General features: G+C 52.1%; 1 protein-coding gene across 1 annotated transcript in view; it reads right to left on the bottom strand.

Moving 5' to 3' along the window:
• MMEL1 (membrane metalloendopeptidase like 1) overlaps window positions 1–13,712 on the bottom strand; it is a 40,215-nt gene extending 26,503 nt beyond the window's left edge. The window contains exon 1 of the mRNA XM_025403994.1: window positions 13,526–13,712. Coding sequence (XP_025259779.1) covers window positions 13,526–13,679 — 154 coding nt within the window. The 5' untranslated portion in view covers window positions 13,680–13,712. The remainder of the gene's footprint in view (window positions 1–13,525) is intronic.
• Between the last annotated feature and the right edge of the window lie 5,632 nt (window positions 13,713–19,344).

Here is a 19,344-nt window from a genome sequence, read left to right on the forward strand (position 1 = left end):
CAAAAGTGAAAGTGAAATAAAGACATTTTAGACCAAAGCCGAGAGCATTTGTCTCTACCGGATGTGCACTGTAACAAATGCTAGAAGGTCTTCACTCAGAAGGGATGCGAAACCAGTGGGAAGACCAGATTGGTGGGCAGGAATGAGGAGCCTGAGGGAGGGTAAAGGGAGCAAAGTGTGATGGGAGACCTGGACACAAACAGTGCCTCTGAGTCATTTGCTTCCCATCTAGTCAGATGTATCCAGAACAAATTAGGACAACCGAAGAGGCAAGTTTGTGCCTCCTTCATGCCTGCATCCTGCCTCTACTGCCCCTGCCGCATTCCCAACATAGGATTTCCCATAGCCTTGTTGCTGGGGGAAATCCACCCCAGGGAAATTCACCAGATGATGCAGATCAAGGGCTGCCTGAGGATGGAGTGGGCTCCTGAGCAACACTTTCTTTTTTTTTTTTTTTTTTTTTTTTTGAGACGGAGTCTCGCTCTGTCGCCCAGGCTGGAGTGCAGTGGCCAGATCTCAGCTCACTGCAAGCTCCGCCTCCCGGGTTCCCACCATTCTCCTGCCTCAGCCTCCCGAGTAGCTGGGACCACAGGCGCCGCCACCTCGCCCGGCTAATTTTTTGTGTTTTTAGTAGAGATGGGGTTTCGCCGTGTTAGCCAGGATGGTCTCGATCTGCTGACCTTGTGATCCGCCCGTCTCGGCCTCCCAAAGTGCTGGGATTACAGGCTTGAGCCACCGCGCCCGGCCGAGCAACACTTTCAAAACTGAGTTAGGCCAGGCGCGGTGGCTCATGCCTGTAATCCCAGCACTTTGGGAGGCCGAGGCGGGTGGATCACGAGGTCAGGAGATTGAGACCATCCCGGCTAACATGGTGAAACCCCATCTCTACTAAACAAACAAACAAAAATAAATAAAATAAAATAAAAAATAAATAAAAAAATTAGCTGGGCATGGTGGCAAGTGCCTGTAGCCCCAGCTGCTTGGGAGGCTGAGGCAGGAGAATGGCATTAACCCGGGAGGTGGAGCTTGCAGTGAGCTGAGATTGCACCACTGCACTCCAGCCTGGGTGACAGAGTGAGACTCCATCCCAAAAACAAAACAAAACAAAACAAAAAACACAAACAAACAAAAAAACCTGAGTTAGATGAGCTAGGCATGTTTTTACCACGTCATCCCTTAACTTACAGTGTCTCATTTAATCATCACAAGGCGGGCAGATCACTTGAGGCCAGGAGTTTGAGACCGGCCTGGCCATCATGGCAAAACCCTGTCTCTACTAAAAATTCAAAAATTAGCTGGGTGTGGCAGTGCATGTCTGTAATCCCAGCTACTCGGGAGGCTGAGGTGGGAGAATCGCTTGAACGTGGTGGGTGGAGGTTGCAGTGAGCTGAGCGACACAGCAAGACTCTATCTCAAAAAAAAAAAAAAAAGAAGCTTGTAAGGTTCCCCATCTCTACTTCATCTCTACTTTTCTTGGGAAAACTGTTGGGGAGGCAAGATCATACACCCAAGGTCACTTTCCTGGGAGGAGTGAAAGGGTTTAGACCTCCAGACCCCATACTGCCATTTGACGTCTCTGTTCTTCTAAGAGAAAAGGCAGAAACAGTGAGATCCTTTTGACACAATGGCTGAAAAGAAACAAAGTCTTACCCTAATAATAAAATACGATCACAGGAATCACAGTCAGTGAACTCCCCAAAAGGAGATTTCTCTTTTTCATAATTCCAAAGAGGGGCAGCTTTCCTGAATACTCAGTTGACACAGGATCTTCTCTTTGTTCTTTTATATTTGCTTGAATAACTCCTGTAATATGCCAATCATTGTAACAAAGGCTTTCTACCTTTTAAACACTATTTTTGACATGTCCTCTGTGAGTTTTGTTTTCCTAAAGCTTTCCAAATTCCTTGATTTGAATAAGACCTCTGCCACAGTTTGGATAGGGTGTATTTTTCCCTACCAAGTCTCCTATTGAAATGTGGTCCCCAATGTTGGGGGTGGGACCTGGTGGGAGGTGTTTGGGTTATGGACCTGATTCTTCATGAATGGCTTGGTGCCACTGAGTGGCTTGAAAAGAGCCTGGCACCTCCTCTCTCTCTCTCTCTCTCTCTCTCTCTCTCTCTCTCTCGCCATATGACCTGCACACACAGGCTCCCCTCCACTTTCCAACATGAATGGAACAGCCTGAAGCAGATGGGGAGCCATGCTTCCTGTGCAGCCTGCAGAACCGTGAGCCAAATCAACCTCTTTTCTCTGTAAGTTACTCAGTCTCAGGTGCTCCTTTAGAGCAACACAAACGGACTAAAACAACCCTGATGTAAATGATTTACATTTTTTTCTTTTTCCTCTCTTCTCCATCCCTCTTTCAGAAGAGACAAAGCCACCAAGAACTTCATAGAGTGGAAAAAGAGACACACTCCCCGATGGATGTGTGATCACAGATGGCTTGTCATGCCGTTGTTGAGTTTACAGAACTCTGTGGCCAAGGAAGCCTCCGCTGAGAAGCCAATTTAAAGCAACTCCAGGCTGGTAGTGTCCCAAGGTGCCTGATGAAAACAAATACATATTCTCCAGGGGAAACACTTCTCAGCCCAAGTAACATAGAGTCCCCATAGATAAAGCCAATTTGAATATGTATTTACATTTTTTAAAAAGAAAATCTTACATTAGTGAGAGAAAACAAACAGCAAAACCAGAACCCCAAAGGCTGCCAATTAGGAATGATCTGATCCAGAATGTGTGGCAGCTGGCACCACTGGCTCTGGAGCCTGAGTCCTCTCTGCAGCCATGCTGTGGCCATGTGACTCCATAGTTGCTCCCACAAAAGGGACAAAGGATTTTTTTTCTTCTATTTCTTGACTGCGGGTGGCCCATGAGACTTGCTTTGGCCAACAGAATGAGGTGGGAATGACAGTGTTCCAGTTCTGAGCCTGGGCCCTAAGAGGGCTTGCATGTTTTCACCTGTCCTTTTGGATTTCTTTCACTGCCAGGAGATGGATCTGCCCATGAATGCTTGCTGATTCTAGTAGGAGGATGAAAGTTACATGGACAGAGCACCCCAGCTGAGCCCAGCCTAGGTCAGATGACCCCAGGCAAACAGTGGAGGTGTCTCACAATAAATCATTGTTTTATGCCAGTGAGTGTTGGGCTGGTTTTTAAGGCCCCAATTGCTAAAATAAAATAACATAAGTAGGTTTGAAGTGCTTTTAAAAGAATCAAAACCAGGCTAGGTGTGGTGGCTCATGCCTGCACTCCTAGCACTTTGGGAGGCCAAGGTGGGCAGACCACTTGAGGTCAGGGGTTCGAGACCAGCCTGGCCAACATGGTGAAACCCCATCTCTACTAAAAGTACAAAAATTAGCCAGGCATGGTGGTGGGCGCCTATAATCCCAGCTTCTCAGGAGGCTGAGGCATGAGAATCGCTTGAATTCAGGAGAAAGACATTGCAGTGATCTGAGATTGTGCCACTGCACTCCAGCCTGGGCGACAGAGTGAGACTCTATCTTAAAAAAAAAAAAAAAAAAAAAAAAATCAAAAACAAGAACAAGGAACAATAAAAAATCAATTTGAAAAAGGATCCATTGTAAACTCTAGAAATGAAACCACGTAGTTGTTGAGATTTAAAAAACAAAAACTACAAATCCAAAAGGCTGAGTTAAGCAATAGACATAACAGAAGAGAGATTTAGTGAAATGAAGTATAGTTCTAAAGAACGGACCCAGAATGCAGGAGAAAGTCAAAGAGATGGAAAATATGAAAGAAAAGCTGAAAGACATGGAGGACAGTGGGAAAAACACAGCAGATATGCAGTGGAAAATGGAAAAGGAGAGAAAAGGGATGATGTGGGAGATACACAATCCAGGAAGATAATGGGTACAATTTTCCAACATTAATAAATGTTATCAGTGCTCAACTTCAGGAATCACAACAAATCCACAGCAGAATAAATAAAAATAATTTCACAGCTAGACAACTCATGGTAACAATTCAGAATACCCGAGACAAAGAGGACATGGCACAGGGAGAAAAGATTGTTCATCCAACGGAGGAACGGCAGGTAGGCTGACAGCACTTTTCTCTGAAGCCACATCTGAACAGCAGCAAGGGGAGTCATAAGACATGAAAGCTAAACCTTCAAGATATTGAGAGAAAATAACAACTCAGACTCGTTTAACCAATCAAACGATCACTGGAGGACAAGTGCTAAATAAAGTAATTTTCACATAGACAAGAGCCAAGAGTTTACTGCTGATAGATGACTTTCAAGCAGGGCTCCCCAAACTTGTCTGATCACAAGCAAGGCTTCAAATGCGTGTGGGATTCAGAGGTCTTACCCTACAAGATTCCTGGGTCTTACCCTGTTTGGGGCTTGTTATGAACTGACTTCATGGTTTGAAGCCCTAACCCCTAATGTGACTATTTGGAGATAGGGCCTGTGAGGAGGTTTAAAATCAGCTCAATGGGCAGGGCCAGTGGGGGGCATAACCCAGTAAGGCTGGTGCCCTCATAAGAGGAGGAGGAAGTGACAGAGCTCACTGTCTCTCTCCACCATGTGAGGACAAAATAAGAAGGTGGCCATTTGGTAGAACAGCTTATTGAAGTGGGAAAACATTTTTAAACGATAAAATAATAATAAAAAAAAGCATGTGGCCTGTGGGAAGACAGTGTGAACCAAAAATAAACTAAGCTTTCCGAGTGACTGGTAGACCCTCCCTTCGGCCAAGGGCATTCCAAAGTTAACCTGAAAAACGAGTTCAGGCCATGTTGGGAAGTGGGGGTTGGACGTGCCCCATTATACCCTCTTCCCTTTGGAATTCAGGCACAGCTGACAAGCATTCACCTTATATTGGAGACATGCCAGGCATGGTGGCTCACACCTATAATCCCAGCACGTTGGGAAGCTGAGGCGGGAGGACTGCTTGAGCCCAGGAGTTCGAGACCAGCCGGGGCAACACAGTGAGACCCATCTCTACAAAAAATAGAAAAACCTAGCCAGGTGTGGTGGCACGTGCCTGTGGTTCCAGCTACTTGGGAGGCCGAGGTGGGAGGATCACTTGAGCCCAGGAGGTCGAGGCTGTAGTGAGCTGTGATTGTACCACTGCCCTCCAGCCTGAGTGACAGAATGAGGCTCTGTCTCAAAAACAAACAAAACCAGAGACCTTAAGACTGAGAGAACAGACTAAGTCCGATAAGAACTACAATCTGTTTTCTCCAAAGCTTGCTACCCGGAGGCTTCACCTATGTAATAAGGATCTTGGTCTCCATAACCCCTTATTTTATTTTAATTTATTTTATTTTATTTTATTTTATTTATTTATTTTTTTGAGACAGAGTCTCGCTCTGTCGCCCAGGCTGGAGTGCAGTGGCCAGATCTCAGTTCACTGCAAGCTCCGCCTCCCAGGTTTATGCCATTCTCCTGCCTCAGCCTCCTGAGTAGCTGGGACTACAGGAGCCCGCCAACTCACCCAGCTAGTTTTTTGTATTTTTTTTTTTTTAGTAGAGATGGGGTTTCACCGTGTTAGCCAAGATGGTCTCGATCTCCTGACCTCGTGATCCACCCGTCTCGGCCTCCCAAAGTGCTGGGATTACAGGCTTGAGCCACCACGCCCAGCCCACAACCCCTTATTTTAACCCAGACATTCCCTTCTACTGGTTCCAAGTCTTTAGATAAACTCTTCCAGCCAACTGCAGTCAGAGAACCTTTGAATCTACCTGTTACCTGAAGGCCCCTACTTGGGGTTGTCCTACCTTTCTGGACTGAACCAATGTACATTTTTTTTTGTTTTGTTTTGGAGATGGAGTTTCACTCATGTTGCCCAGGCTGGGGTGCAATGGCACGATCTCCGCTCACTGCAACCTCTGCCTCCTGGGTTCAAGTGATTCTCCTGCCTCGGCCTCCCAAGTAGCTGGGATTACAGGCACCCACCATCAGGCCCGGCTAATTTTGTATTTTTAGTAGAGATGGGGTTTCTCATGTTGGTCAGGCTGGTCTCAAGCTCCTGACCTCAGGTGATCTGCCTGCCTCGGCCTCCCAAAGTGCTGGGATTACAGGTGTGAGCCACCATGCCCAGCCATATCTTACATGTATTGATTGATGTCTATGTCTCCCTATAATGTATAAATTCAAAGCAGTCTAAACACCTAGGGCACATGTTCTCAGGACCCCCTGGGGCTATGTTCTCAGGACCCCCTGGGGCTATGTTACGGACCATTGGTCACTCATATTTGGCTCACAATGAATCTCTGCAAATATTTTACAGAGTTTGACTCTTTTCATTGACAAGAGGGTCTGATTCAGTTGGCATCTAGATCTTGGACTTCACAGCCCCCAGAACTATGAGAAAATACATTTCTGTTTTTAAGCCACCTAAGCATTTTGTGACTGTGGCCCAGGCAAACTGAGGGAGGGCTCAACATCTGGATTTGTAACAATTTCCCCAGGTGATTCCGATTATCAAGCAAATGTGGTCAACACTGTTTTAAACCAGTGCTTCCCAACGTGAATGTGCAGATGAATCACCTGGGGGTCTTGCTGAAATACCAACACTGGTCCTGCAGCCTTGGTTGGACCTCGAGTTTCTGCATTTCTAACAGGCTCCCGGGCAATGGCTGACACCACTGGTCTGTGGGCCACACTTTGAGTAGGAGACTCCGAAGTATATATTTCAGAAAGAAGAAAAAATTCTTTAATAAGAACTGCCCAAGATGTAAGAAGAAAGATGCGTAACGGAATTCATGAGGATAGGGGAAGATCTGAGTTAACATTGACCATGTTAAATAGTAATGTGGCTGATCTGTAGTAGGTAAAAAGTAAGATAGAAACCAAATTCTCAGCTGGGTACGGTAGCTCACGTCTGCCATCTCAGCACTTTGGGAAGCCAAGGTGGGTGGATCACCTGAGGTCAGGAGTTCGAGACCAACCTGGCCAACATGGCAAAATCCCATCTCTACTAAAAATACAAAAATTATTTGGGGGTGGTGGCGGGCGCCAGTCATCCCAGCTACTCCAGAGGCTGGGGCAGGAGAATCGCTTGAATCTGGGGGGCGGAGGTTGCAGTGAGCCAAAATAGCGTCACTTCACTCCAGCCTGGGTGAAAGAGTGAAACTCCATCTCAAAAAAAAAAAAAAAAAAAAGGCCAGGTGCGTTGGTTCACACCTGTAATCCCAGTACTTTGGAGGCCAAGGTGGGCGAATCACGAGGTCAAGAGATCAAGATCATCCTGGCCAACATGGTGAAATCCCGTCTCTACTAAAAATACAAAAAATTAGCTGGGCATGACGGGCATCTGTAGTCCCAGCTACTCAGGAGGCTGAGGCAGGAGACTCCCTGGAACCCAGCAGGTGGAGGTTGCAGTGAGCCGAGATCATGCCACTGCACTCCAGACTAACAGAGCAAGACTCCATCTTAAAAAAAAAAAAAAAAGAAACCAAACCAAGCTCTTAACAACAATAATGTGAACAGTGTGGGTAGCGGTGCGAAGAGTTAAACTGTTCTAAATGCTTGTATTGTTTGGAAGAAATAATGGAGATATTGATTAGTTTAATATTTAAGTTCAATATGCACATACAAATTTAAGGTAGAGAAGTTCTGTTTTTTGCCTAGGACATCAAAAGCTTCAATTGAATATCATTTCCTTCTGTACAAGAAAAAGGCAAATAATCTACAAAAAGCACAACTTTTTGGAGCCCATCCAAGACCTGAGGTCAAAGACAATAAGGGAAAAAATTTCCAAGTGACAAGGCCCTCTAGGGAAAGGCCGGATGCGTAAATTATTTCACTTTGGCCAAGACCTGAGAGTAAGAGATGTTCCAAGTGTGTCAGAAGAAATCAGCTAAAATTTTTCACACATTCTTACAGGCCAAGTGTGGGCTGCTACATGAGTTTGGAGCAGCTGGGAGCCCCCACCACCAAGAGGTTTTCACTCACTCCACGTTCTGTCCATGGCCTTTCCCAGATGCCTATGAGAAAGACTGGGGCGGGTCTCAGAAGGCTGGAGAGAGCCTCCCTTGGTGGCCCAGGGATGGAGGCAGAGACCTGCTTTGGCTGAGGCATGAAACTATGCTCGTCTGGCAGGGAGCAAAAGCTTTAAATCACTGAGGCAGGTGGAACCCCTCTTATGCCCAGGGAGCAGGCAAATCCCCTGTTCCATAGGAGGGTCAGGAGTAAAAATCCTCGGCCCATGGAAGGGCAGGAGATCCTCGTGGACCCAGAATTCTAGACTGACATCAAGCAGTGGTCTCCTGCTGCTAGAGGAGGGGTGGGCAACTTAGGCACAGGGCAAAGCTTGGTTGACACGGGAATGGGGTAGGGATGCCAAGAGGTGCACCCCCAGCCCCAGGTGTACCAGGCCTGCCTAAGCCTGAGACTGGGCCACGACACCAGAGAGCCCCCACCTCCAGCCTGAGCCTAGTACTGACCAGCAACAACAACCCACCACTCTCAGAAGGACCAGGGCATGGGGAGGACGCCCTCTGTGTCACGGGCATCCAGGCTGCTCAAGGCCAAGGCTGGAGCAGGCAAGAGGAGAGAACCATCTGGTCCCCGGGCTGACTTCTCTAAGCACAGGGAACAGGAGCTCATTGCTGGAGAAACGTGAGTCTGAGGTGCACTGAGGGTAACAACAGCAGTAGAACCCCCGGCCAGCTAACTCCTAACCAGAGGAATTTAATCCCTCACACTCACGTGCTGACGGAAGACGTGTGCCTAATTCTGTATATTAGGAAACCCATCTGCATATACCATTTTAAAAAGACCCATATACCAAATGGTGCAAAGTATTATTATGTAAAAACTTAAACACTGTTCATGAGGCTCCTGATTTTATGTTTTGACAAATATCGGAGTCTGCAAAGAAGTATCTCAGACCCTCCCACAGCAGCGTATTGCTATGATGTTGCCAATAATACACAATATTACTAAAGACAGCAATAGCTCTTACGTTCTTAACAGTGTGTTCTGGGCCTAGCGCAAATGCTTTTGAGCTCAGTCTCTACTTGTATTCGTCCATTCTCACCCTGATAGAAAGAACCGCCTGAAACTGGGGTAATTTATGAAGAAAAGAGGTTTCATTGACTGCCAGTTCCTTAGGCTGTACAGGAAGTGTGGCTAGGAGGTCTCAGGAAGCTTACAATCATGACAGAAGGCAAGGGGGAAGCAAGCACGTCTCACCATGGTGGAGCAGGGGAGAGAAAGAGTGAGGGAGGAGGAGCTGCACACTTATCTCGTGAGAACTCACTTACTATCACGAGAACTGCAAGATGGAAATCTACCCCCATGATCTAATCACATCTCACCAGGCATCTCCCCTGACACATGGGGATTACAATTTGACATGAGATTTGGGTGGGGATACAGAGACAAACCATATCATTCTGCCCCTGGCCCCTCCCAAATCTCATATCCTTCTCACATTTTGCAACCAATCATGCCTTCCCAATAGTCCCCCAAAGTTTGAACTCATTCTGGCATTAACTCAAAATTCTGAGCCCAAAGTTTCATCTGAGACAAGGTGTCTCAGACCTAATCAGCCTATTTGGATTTTGGAGGCAGCACATTCCTCATTTGGGTGTGTTACCCCAGCCCATTTATCGAGTGACCCAAAAGGCTGCCAGTTTTGAGTGGGGTCCAGAACAGAAGGCTCTGCAATGGGTCCAGGTTGCTGTGCAAGCTGCTCTGCCACTTGGGCCATGTGACCCAGCAGATCCAATGGCGCTTGAAGTGTCGGTGGCAGATAGGGATGCTGTTTGGAGCCTCTGGCAGGCCCCTCTAGGTGAAACACAGCAGAGGCCTCTAGGATTTTGGAGCAGGGCCCTGCCATCTTCTGCAGATAACTACTCTGCTTTTGAGAGACAGCTCTTGGTCCGTTACTGGGTTTTGGTGGAAACTGAAGATTTGACTATGGGTCATCAAGTCACCATGCGACCTGAATTGTCTGTCATGAACTGGGTGCTTTCTGACCCACGTAGCCATAAAGTGGCTCATGCACAGCAGCACTCCATCATCAAATGGAAGTGGTATATACGTGATCGGGCTTGAGCAGGTCCTGAAGGCACAAGTAAGTTATCTGAGGAAGTGGCTCAAATGCCCACGGTCTCCACTCCTGCACCCCTGCCTTCTCTTCCCCAGCCTGCACCGATGGCCTCATGGGGAGTTACCTATGACCAGTTGACAGAGGAACAGAAGACTAGGGCCTGGTTCACAGATGGTTCTGCATGATATGCAGGTACACCTGTCAGTGGACAGCTGCAGCCCTATAGCCCCTTTCCAGGACATCCCTGAAGGACAGCGGTGAAGGGAAATCTTCCCAGTGGGCAGAACTTCAAGCAGCGTACCTCACTGTGCAATTTGCTTGGAAGGAGAAATGGCCAGATGTGCGATTATGTACTGATTCATGGGCTTTAGCCAATGGTTTGGCTGGATGGTCAAGGGCTTGGAAGAAGCATGTTTGGAAAATTGGCGACAAAGAAATTTGGGGAAGAGGTATGTGGATGAAGCTCTCAGAGTGGTCAAAAACTGTGAGCCTGGGTGCTAACCACAATTGGATAATGCCTCCTCATGATCTAAACTGTATGATAAAGAGAGAAGTGTTCACGGACCAGGTTTATACACATGAGGCGGCACTCTGGTCTGGGGGTTGGACTTTCTGTAAAAAGCCAGATGTAAATATTTGAGGCTTTGTGGGGCACATACATGCTCCATCTCACCTCTTCAACTTTGCTGTCCTAGCAGGAAAGTAGCCATAGATAGTACATAAACGAATGGGTCTGGCTGTGTTCCAATAAAACTTTATCTACAAAAACAAGCAAGGGGCCAGATTTGGTCTATGCGCCACAGCTTGCCAACCCCTGTACTAGAAAATGAATACAGCTGCTTCAGAGGAGTAGAATTCTGGGATGGACATGAGACTGTATTTCTCACTGTCATTTTTGTAAAAACATCTAATTTTATAAAATAAAGTTTATAACTTTAAAAATAATTAAAACAAAAAATTGAAGATAACTGTCAAAAAGACAGAAATATAAAACTTCCCAGTTAGTTGAGGGAAAATAGAGGAAATATTAGGTTGATCCAAAACAAGGTAAGAAAAGAGAGAAAAAAAGCACGAGCCGCAGAAAAGAACACAATAGGAAAAACATACATTTTAGTCATCCTGGTAATTATGAACCAACAAAATCCTCCAATTAAAAGATAGACAAAGCCCCAATCCGGCCATACACGATTAAAAGAGACACATCTAAAGCTAAGGAGATGAAAAGTTTCAAAGAAAAAGCATGGGAAAAATAGACAAAGCAAATGCTAATGAGCAGCTAACACTCATGTCAGGCGCAACAGGATTTCAGGCAAAAAGCCTTGTTAAGACAGAAACGGAGACTACACAGTTACATGCAGTGAAAGATATATTAACTTCATACGTGTATCTTACTATGACATTTATTAAATTTATGAAACTAATTTTGTAATTCATACCTAAATTTGCATTCACATAATAACATAACCTTAAATAGGTAAATTACGTAAGATTTGATGTAGCTACAAGAAGGGGTGATTCTTTAGTGCAAAATTTAACACGTACACTTCAGTACATGATTTTAAGAAGTCTTTCTCCTGATCTTTCAAAATCTTTCATTCTTTTGAGATCAAGAGAATGGAAAAAAAAGCCAATATGTAGAAGACTTGATTGATCTAGTGGATGTATTAGACCCTGTCACTCAGCGTTCGGTGATTGAGCCTGTTCCACAGTGCACAGGGGTTATTGATAAAACTGGTCAAGTGTTAGCTCCAAAGCAAGCCCAGCAAATATCAAAGAAAGAACCACATAAATAATGGCATAAACCGTGGTTTCTGACAACACAATTAAGTTAGAAATCAATAATTTTAAAAAAGTAACTAAAAACTCATGTCTGGAAATTAAAAAAAATTTCTAAATGACTTATAAGTCAATGAAAAAGTCATAATGGAAATGAGAAAATACATAGAAATAAATGATAATAACTGCTTAGAAAACCTTCCAGAAACAATCCTGGACTGAGGCCAAGGTCAGCTGTGGGGTCATCCCTGTGGGGGCACAGGGGTCTTGACGGGGGAACAGAGGGCTCTGCCGCCCTGGAGCCAGGGGTCCAGCGCCCGTTTCCACACTGGAGCGGGTGGATGCAGGCTTTGCTGAGATCCATGGCACTGTGGGGCACTCCCAAGGCACCGGGCTGGGCGGGGAGGGGTGGGCTCAGGCCTCTTGGCATGACCCAGAAGAAGAGAGAGGCCCCCTCCTACCCCACAACCGAGGGTGTGTGAGGGGTCAGCCCTGTTTTATGAAAGCCTGGAAAGCAGCTGTTTTGAGCCCTGCAGGCTCTGAACAGAGCTTCCTTTGGGCTCTGGGCTCTTAAAGGTGAGTGAGCCTTCCCGTCCCCCACTGCCCAGCGCCCATGGAGGTCGCAGGGCCCCTCTGTCCCAGGGGGAGACCCTAGAGGGCCAGGGACGGCGGTCTGGGCAGCAGTCACACTGCATATGGGCCCCGCCAGGCAGCCCCGGGCCGGGTCGCCCTGCACATCCGCAGGCAGCTCCCCGTTCTGCTTCACAGACACAGCCTCCCGCAGGGGTGGAGGGGTGGTCCCAGGCAGTGTGGAGGGCTCCAGACATGAGAGGACATTCTAGTAACACAGGCTTGGGCGCCCCGTTGTTGGACCTGGGGTGCGAGGTCCGCCGTGAGCTCTGAGTCCGGTACCTGCCACCGTGGGAGTGCCCTGTGCACCTGCCCCGGGGGTGAGCATTGCTCCCCGATGTGTGCACGCTGCCCCGGCTCAGAGGGACCAGGGTTGTGCCTGCGGAGGGGCTGGCGGGGCGGCTGGAAGGTGACCAGGTCTGCAGTGCCTGGGAGGCCATGACCCGAGAGGGGAGAGCAAGAGAGGGATCAGTGTGGAGGCGGGGGCGGTGTTCCTGGGACAGCCTGAGGTCCCAGCGAGCAGCCCTGGTCACGCCTCTGTCTCCGTGGGACCCCAGCGTGGTCCTCTCCCGCCGTGGTCCGGTGACCTGACCCGGCCTTGAGCGGGGCGGGGGGCTGCAGGACCCTCAGGTCTCTCCGCAGGATGGCAGCGGCGGAGGGAGGCAGCCAGGTGAGCCCGGCCGGCTGGAGGGACACGGAGGCCGGTGGTCCCCAGCCGGGGCTGCGCGGCCAGGCAAGGAGTGGGCGGGCGGAGGGGCGGGGGACGGGTCTGCGCCCCCCACCGCCGGGAGTCCGGCGGCGGCGGAGGAGGCAGAGGGGGGCGGGTGCGGAGCCGCAGCAGCAGCGCGCGAGTCCGGGCCGGGGCAGAGCTTTCTGGAAGGCGCTGCAGGCTCCCTGCAGGTCAGTTTTCCTCCCGCCGCCTCTGAGTCCGCAGCTCGGCCCCGGGAGCCCCTGGGTGCCCAGCGCAGACCCGCCTGCCCCATCTGACGGGCGGGCTCGGTCTGGGGGCAGGCGGACCCTGCAGCAGGTGCAGCAGGGCGAGCGCAGAGAGCGGGCGCGGGGACAGGCGGGGGCGGGGCACCCGCACTCACCTCTGCGGTCGGCGTAGAGGACACCCAAGGTCACCAGGGCAGCGGTCACCAGCAGCAGCAGCAGCAGCAGTCCCCCCTCCAGGAAGCCCGGGCGCTTCTGCCCTGCACGGCCGGCGCTCTCCACCATCCCCACGGGGCCTTCGGACTTCCCCATCAGTAGGGTTCTGGACTGGAGAGCACCGCGGAGGAACCTGCAGGCCCAGGGCAGGGGAGAGGGACGTGGAGCTCCCCGAGCCCGGCCTGAGGCTGGAAGGGCCAGATGCTGGCAGGGAGCGGGCGCTGGGTGCCTTTGGAACACTCTGTTCCCGTCTCCCTCTCCAAGCCCACAACGCTGGGTGACTGGGTCCCGGGACTTTCCACACTACCCCTGGGCCAGTCTCTGAGTGCATGGAGGTTCTAGGACTGGGATGCTCCCAGCTTGGGGTCGCGAGCTGGACCCAGGAGGCTCAGTTCCTGTGCTGTCAAGGGACCTCTGCAGTGGTGCCCGCCTGGGCTGCTCATGCTGGGGGTCTTGGAGCTGTGGGCCTGAGCGCTAGGTCAGTGACGCTGTCGGGGAGGACACTTGGGCTTCCGGGCTCCCAGCCCACCTTTCCTGTTGGAGCCCAGAAGCCAGTGATGGGCGAGACCAGAGCAGTAGGCACCCACACAGGCAGTGACTACATGGGCCAGGAAGGGACCTGCAGGGCCAGGCAGCCTTGAGTGTCAGCCCTGGCAGCCACCTGGCTGGTGTGCAGCTCTGGTCGTCTCCTGACCTTGTTACCATGGAGGGGACACCTCCTGGAGCCAGGTGGGCAGTGGGCAGCACTTGAAAACACATGGCTGGGGACAGGCAGCTGCTGTAGGCAGGACAGGGAGTTGGGCAGGAAGAGTTGGGGGCACAGGACACGGATTCAGGAGGCTCCCAAGTCTGCGTGCTCCAGTGTGCATGTGAGTACGTGTGTGTGTGAGTGTGAACTTGAGTGTACACATATGTGCAAATGAGTGTGTGCATGTGGTTGGGCGTGTGCATATATATGACTGTGTGTGTGCATGTGTGCATGTGTTCTGGTGTATGACTGTATGCACCACATGTGCACATGTTCTGGTGTGTGCATGTGCATGACTGTACATGAGTGTGAAAGTGTGCATGTGCTCTGGTGTGTGCATGTGTGTGTGTGCACGTGTGTGCTCTCATGTGTGTGGGTACTCTCATGTGTGCATGTGTGTGACTGTGTGTGCACGTGTGTGTGTGCTCCCGTGTATGTGTGTGCATGATGGTGTGCGTGGATATGCATGTGTGTGTGTACTCTTGTCTGTGCATGTGTGTGTGCACGTGTGTGCATGTGCTTTTGTGTGTGCAAGTGACTGCGTGAGTGTGCACGTGTGTGCATGTATGCTCGTGCGTGTGTGTCCATGATTGCGTGGATATGCACGTATGTGTGTGTACTCTCGTGTGTTCACGTGTGTCTCTCTGTGTGAGTGTGCATGTGCGTGCGTGTGCTCTCGTGTGTGCATGTGCATGATTGTGTGTGGATATGCACGTGTGTGTGTGTGAGTTGCACATATGTGAGCAGATGCATGGATATGCACATCCCTCGCCGGCACTCAGAGCCCTGCTAGGAAGCTGCCCGGCCCTGGGAAAGCGATTGGGTGCTTGGGGCTTCCAGCACTTTCAGTCACCACACACAGTCACACACCTGCTGTGCCGAGCCCCAGGCCTAACCCTGTACCAGGCAGGGCGGATAATGGGGTAGCAGCAAAAGGAAACCAGGCCCAGTCCTGCCTGCGGGAGGGTCAGGGACTGGCTGCTGAGACTGCCAGCACCTGGGCTAAATGTGCTTCTGCCCCCCTGTACCCCATCCACGCCCTTCTGTGGGCCTTGCCTGAGTTCTGTCCCTGACTCCCTGAGGGATTCTAGACATCCCTTAGCCTGTCTGGGCAACTCCCTGCAAAGGTGGCACGGCCAGCTCATTTCGGGGACCCTTCAGGGCTCCCTGACCTCTGGCTGTGTGAGGAGCTGGGACAGGGACCTGGACCTCACTCCTCTCCTCCAGGTCCCTCGGTCCTTCCTTCCTGTCCCCTCAACCACCTCTCTCAGTCCCTGGCCCTGTGAACTGCGGCGTTCGTGCAGACACTTCCTTTGACGGCCTCTGCTGTGCCCCTAGACACCCCTGTCCTGCCAGTGGCTGAAACTGAACTTTGGAATCATCTGCCTCCCTTGCCTGCCTCCATGCCCCGCGCCAGTCCTCAGCCTCCAAGCCCATCTCAGTTGGACCCTTTCTCATTCCTGCCACTCACTGCCTGTTCCAGGCCCCATCACCTCCCCTGAGGGGTCTGTCTCCCCCACTGATCCCCACCACAGGGCCCAGGGGCCTGTAACTAGAGTCAGAGGTCATCACTCCCTGGCCCCCTGGTAGCCAAACCCTTGGAGGAAGAGCCGGGCCTTGCCCTGATATCAGGACCTGTCTGGCCCTCCTCCCCCTCTCATTATGCCCTCCCCCTACCCCCCGGATTTCTCCCCTGACCCTCCCCACCCACTCAGGCGGCTCCCCAGATTCCTGCCAAGGTCCCCTGCCCAGTGGGGCCTCCTTTGGCCCGGTCTTGGGTTCAACGTGGGGAGCCTCATCCCATCCCTTGCTCTGTGTCTCTCCAGGGACTCCTGGCTCCACCTCCACATCCCTTCGCTACTTCTTCAGCCCCCTGAGAACATCAGCTCCATGGGATGGGGCTCCCTCTGTGGGGGCCGCTTCACCTAGACGGGCAACCCCACCCCAGAGACCTCAGTCAACATCTGTTGAGTGAATGAATGAATGACGAATGAATGGATCAATCATTCGGACAAGTCTGAGCTCGGCTTCCGAGAACGACTTTTTTTTTTTTTGAGATGGAGTCTCGCTCTGTCGCCCGGGCTGGAGTGCAGTGGCCGGATCTCAGCTCACTGCAAGCTCTGCCTCCCGGGTTCACACCATTCTCCTGCCTCAGCCTCCCGAGTAGCTGGGACTACAGGTGCCCACCACCTCGCCCGGCTAATTTTTTGTATTTTTTAGTAGAGACGGGGTTTCACTATTTTAGCCAGGATGTTCTCGACCTCCTGACCTTGTGATCCGCCCGTCTCAGCCTCCCAAAGTGCTGGGATTACAGGCTTGAGACACCACGCCCGGCCCCGAGAACTTCTTACTTTGATCAGAATTAATGTATCTGCTCTTGCATCCTGAGTTCATTCTGTCCTGCAGGCGTCCACAGATGGCTCCATGCGCCCCAAAGGCACACACCAAATAAACACCTTCAAATTGAGCCGAGTACCCAGGGCAGGTGTGGAGTGTCTGCTGAGGCGAAGGCACTGCGGCTCCCTGGGGACACTATTGGCCTCTCCAGGTTACTATGGATGGGGGACAGCGGGTCCTTTGGGTAAGATAAACCATATGCCAGAGGGGGCTGCCTGCCTCGGCACAGGCGAGATGACACACAGGACACCCCCTCCAGCCTCGTGAGAAAGGGGCTGGGCGCTTGGAGAGGGTTTCAAGGCCCGGGAAAGCAGGCCGGGCGCCTCCTTCAGCACAACTCACCTTGTTCACTCAGGAGTGGCCGCCACCCACAGTCAGGCCCCTGGAGACTGGGTCCCAGTGCCTTGGCGCTGGGGTGAGCTGGGCCAAGTGGGTGGGTTTCCAGGGACCGGGATGGGAGAGCAGTGGCTTGGGGCTGAGTTGAGGCTGCCTGCAGGCTTCCGGGCCTCCTTTGTGATGCAGGCGTGGGCTCCCTGGAGGCGGTGACTCCTGCCTCAGAGTCAGGAGGTTCCACTGGGAGTGTTGTGGGGGTGGGGGGAGGGGCCAAAGGCAGCTTCTTGGCACCCGGGCTGCCCTGCCTCATGGGTGCCCTTCTCAGGGTCTCTGGCCCCTGCCTCCCAAGCCGCCCTCCTCCCTTGCTTCTGTCTCTTGACCTTTCAGTCCAATGGGGCCCCAGGGGCTGCTGAGAGGAAGGCCAGGCCCTTCTCCCACTCCACACGCTCTGCTCTGCCCCTGACCACCCAGTGAGGGGGTTGCAAAGGCCTCACCCTGGGTGTTCTTTCTCTGCAATCTCCAAGGAGGATGGTGGGTTCTGGGGACCTTGCCAAGGTGCAAGGGGAAGGGGTGGTCCTGAAGGGGGTGGGCGCCGGCTGCCAGGAGGGTCCCACGCAGGGAAACTAGCCTAGGCTTGGCTGCTTCCCGCTGCCCACAGAAAACCTGTGAGGTTCAGACCTCAAGCTACAGAGGGTGGGCAGCCCTGGCCGGGGAGCTGGCGCTGGCAGAGAGCTGTGTGGCTTGTGGGGGTCCTCAGTGATCAGAGTGTGAGCCCTGCACCCAGCCCTGCTTGCGGACGGGGGTTCTGGGCAGAGCAGTCTCTTTTTGATTCTCCAGGCCTGATGAGGTTCCTAGCTTCTGTTTCCGAATCCCCAGAACGAGTCCTCCTGCCCAGGCCTTGGGGATGTGTCAGGGCATCTGGGCGGGGCTGGGCCACAGAGCTAGGGGTCCCATGGCAAACTGCTCCTCACGGCCGCCCCGGCCAGATTGCCTACGCTGGGTGCTGTTGGAAGCTTTGTCTATGGCCCTTTAGGTTGGCCAGGCCCTGGGAGGAGAAAGGCTTTGAGCTGCAGCCAGGCTGGGATCAGATCCCAGACACCACCCTGAGCCAGGGAAGTCTCTCCCTGGCGCCTGCTGGCTGTCCTGGCAGCCCCCTGCCATCAAGCCCAGCAACCAGTCCAGGAGCTGCAGTCTGGCCTCAGGCTGCCTGGGCTGCTGTCCCAAATGGAAACAAGGTCAAGGCCAGCCAAGCAAGAAGCTGGGACCACCATTTCTGGGGAGCTGGGAGTGGGCCAGGGTCCAGCCTGGCTGGAGGCTCCTGCCCTGGGGAGAGGCCAGAGCCCTTCCAAGCCCACCTGCCTGACAGCCCTGGTGCCAGCAGGCCCTTTCTGGATGTCACAGTGTTCTTGTCTCTAAGGTACAAAGCCACAGAGGGAGAAACAGACGCAGGAGTCTGGCCTATTCTCAGCAGGGGCTCCCTGGACTCTGAATCCCCCAAGGTCGGCCATGTGCATGCTCCTCCTTCCCCAACCCGAGGCCTGCCCAGCCCAGCAGCCCCCAGCCTGGCCCAAGACCACCTGGTGACCTGGGCTGTGAAACTTGGGACCCCTTATTCCCGGGTTCTCCCTGCTTCTAGGTGACAGCAGGAGGCTCGGATCCTAGCCTGGCACCTGCCAGACAAGAGAAACTGGGAAAAGAGGCTAAAGGCCAAGGAGGCTGCAGACCCCTAGACCTACCCCAGTCACTGGACACCACAGACTTGCAGGTGCCCAGGGCAGTGCAAACCCAGACCCCCAAAACACCTGCACAGATGACTCTCCCCCGAGACATCTACACCGATCATCCCCCCAAACACCCACACAGACCGTCCCCCAAACAGCCGCACAGACCATTCCCCCCAAACACCCACACAGACCGTCCCCCAAACACCCACACAGACCGTCCCCCAAACACCCACACAGGCCGTCCCCCAAACACCCACACAGACCACCCCCCCAAACACCCACACAGACCACCATCCCAAACACCCACACAGACCCCCCCCCAAACACCCACACAGACCGTCCCCCCAAACACCCACACAGACCGTCCCCCAAACACCCACACAGACCATCTTCCCAAACACCCACACAGACCACTGCCCCCAAACATCCACACAGACCAGCCCCCAAACACCCACACAGGCCGTCCCCCAAACACCCACACAGACCGTCCCCCAAACACCCACACAGGCCGTCCCCCAAACACCCACACAGACCACCCCCCCAAACACCCACACAGACC

The sequence above is a fragment of the Theropithecus gelada genome, chromosome 1 (assembly GCF_003255815.1).
Source record: "Theropithecus gelada isolate Dixy chromosome 1, Tgel_1.0, whole genome shotgun sequence".
Taxonomy (NCBI): domain Eukaryota; kingdom Metazoa; phylum Chordata; class Mammalia; order Primates; family Cercopithecidae; genus Theropithecus; species Theropithecus gelada.